The 1472-nt window shown below is 40.5% G+C and overlaps 1 protein-coding gene across 1 annotated transcript; it reads right to left on the reverse strand.

Annotated features, from left to right (window-relative positions):
• Positions 1 to 371: 371 nt before the first annotated feature.
• Positions 372 to 818, reverse strand: LOC120084024 (protein ALP1-like). The gene has a single exon (XM_039039928.1). The coding sequence runs from the start codon at positions 816 to 818 to the stop codon at positions 372 to 374; it is 447 nt and encodes a 148-aa protein (XP_038895856.1).
• Positions 819 to 1472: the final 654 nt, after the last annotated feature.

Here is a 1472-nt window from a genome sequence, read left to right on the forward strand (position 1 = left end):
GAATTCGCTCCAAGTGTTGTAGGTATCCTGGTCGAAACGTCCCATTGTTGGACCTCCAACCAGTCTCCACCAAATACAATAGAGCTTCCACCAACTTAGCGTCATCCACCTTCGACCATACGTGTTTAGACCTCTTACCATTACCTGCCATTATGCTGCATGCATACGTTTGTTGAATGAAAAGATGTTATAAATTAAACACATGCACATACAAAGGATAAACTGCTAAAATTATATGTTCCAATTTAACTTGTTCACACTGAGTCTTGCACAAAACATTTTCACGACATACTTGGAATGTTCCATAATTAAATTCCATTCAGTAGTAAAAAAAAAAGCAAGCAATGAACATTGAATAATCAGGCTCTTTGCTATTGAGTAAACATTTCGACCACTAAGTCGTCCCTGAACTTGGTCCATTCCTCTGATGATTCAACAAATTCAATATGATCCCCATCAAGACCAACTGATGCAGAATTCTCCTCATCGGGCACGTCAAGCATTGCACCGATTCCCATCTCCCTTGTGATCAAGTTGTGAATAAGACAACATACAGTTATTGTTCGACATTGGACTTGTATTGGGTAGAATGATTTTCCCCTAAGAATAGCCCACCGCCTCTTTAGCAACCTAAACGCTCGCTCGATAATGTTCCTTGCTGAAGAATGTTTCATGTTGAAAAATTCTCTTACAGTTGTCGGTGCGTTTCCTGCTCCACACCAATCGAAGAGATGGTATTGTTCCCCTCTGTATGGCGCCAAGAATCCTTCAGCGTTGGGGTATCCAACATCACATAGGTAATAGTATCCTGTACACATTTCGAAATGTCATGCATATGTGTTGTGGCATGTACGCATGTTTAAATAACGTATACAGTTATTATAATACCCTTTGGAACCCTCAATCTGTATGGTCGCGAAACCGCATCCCTAAGAACTCTTGAATCGGCTGCAGACCGTTCCCACCCTGGCAAAACGAAGACAAACTCCCCATTTTGATCACACACCGCAAGAACGTTTGTGGCAATCTCTCCCTTTCTCGTCCTATATCGAGGTCGATCGATGACACTAACATTCACTTTAATGTATGTGACGTCTAGCGCACCTAGACAATTCTGTTTCTCTCAAGTGATCAGAATGAATTAAAAAAAAATCTATTGTTGCATGCATATTTATGACGCATTCATATAAAAAACTGAGTACTTTTTGTACCTGAAACCACTTCCATCTTCCATCGGTGCATGTATTTGTGATCGGTTCTAGTTTTCTTAACAAAACAGTGTGAAGTTGTAAGACTGCCCTAAGAATTGCGTTGAAATATCTCGAAACTGTCTTACCAGACCTCGAAAAGTTTCTGCGTTACCACTTGATTCTTGAACATCGTGTGTCAAGAATGTGTAGGAATATCACAACCATTCTCTTCGACGTTCCATACATCTTGTTGGTTCCAAACAACCAGTCGACCATAGCATT

The sequence above is a fragment of the Benincasa hispida genome, chromosome 8 (genome assembly GCF_009727055.1).
Source record: "Benincasa hispida cultivar B227 chromosome 8, ASM972705v1, whole genome shotgun sequence".
Taxonomy (NCBI): Eukaryota; Viridiplantae; Streptophyta; class Magnoliopsida; order Cucurbitales; family Cucurbitaceae; genus Benincasa; species Benincasa hispida.

Bases quoted from the DNA above. Each gene is read 5' to 3' on its own strand.
- LOC120084024 (XM_039039928.1), bottom strand. From the start codon at position 818: ATGTGTACAGGATACTATTACCTATGTGATGTTGGATACCCCAACGCT.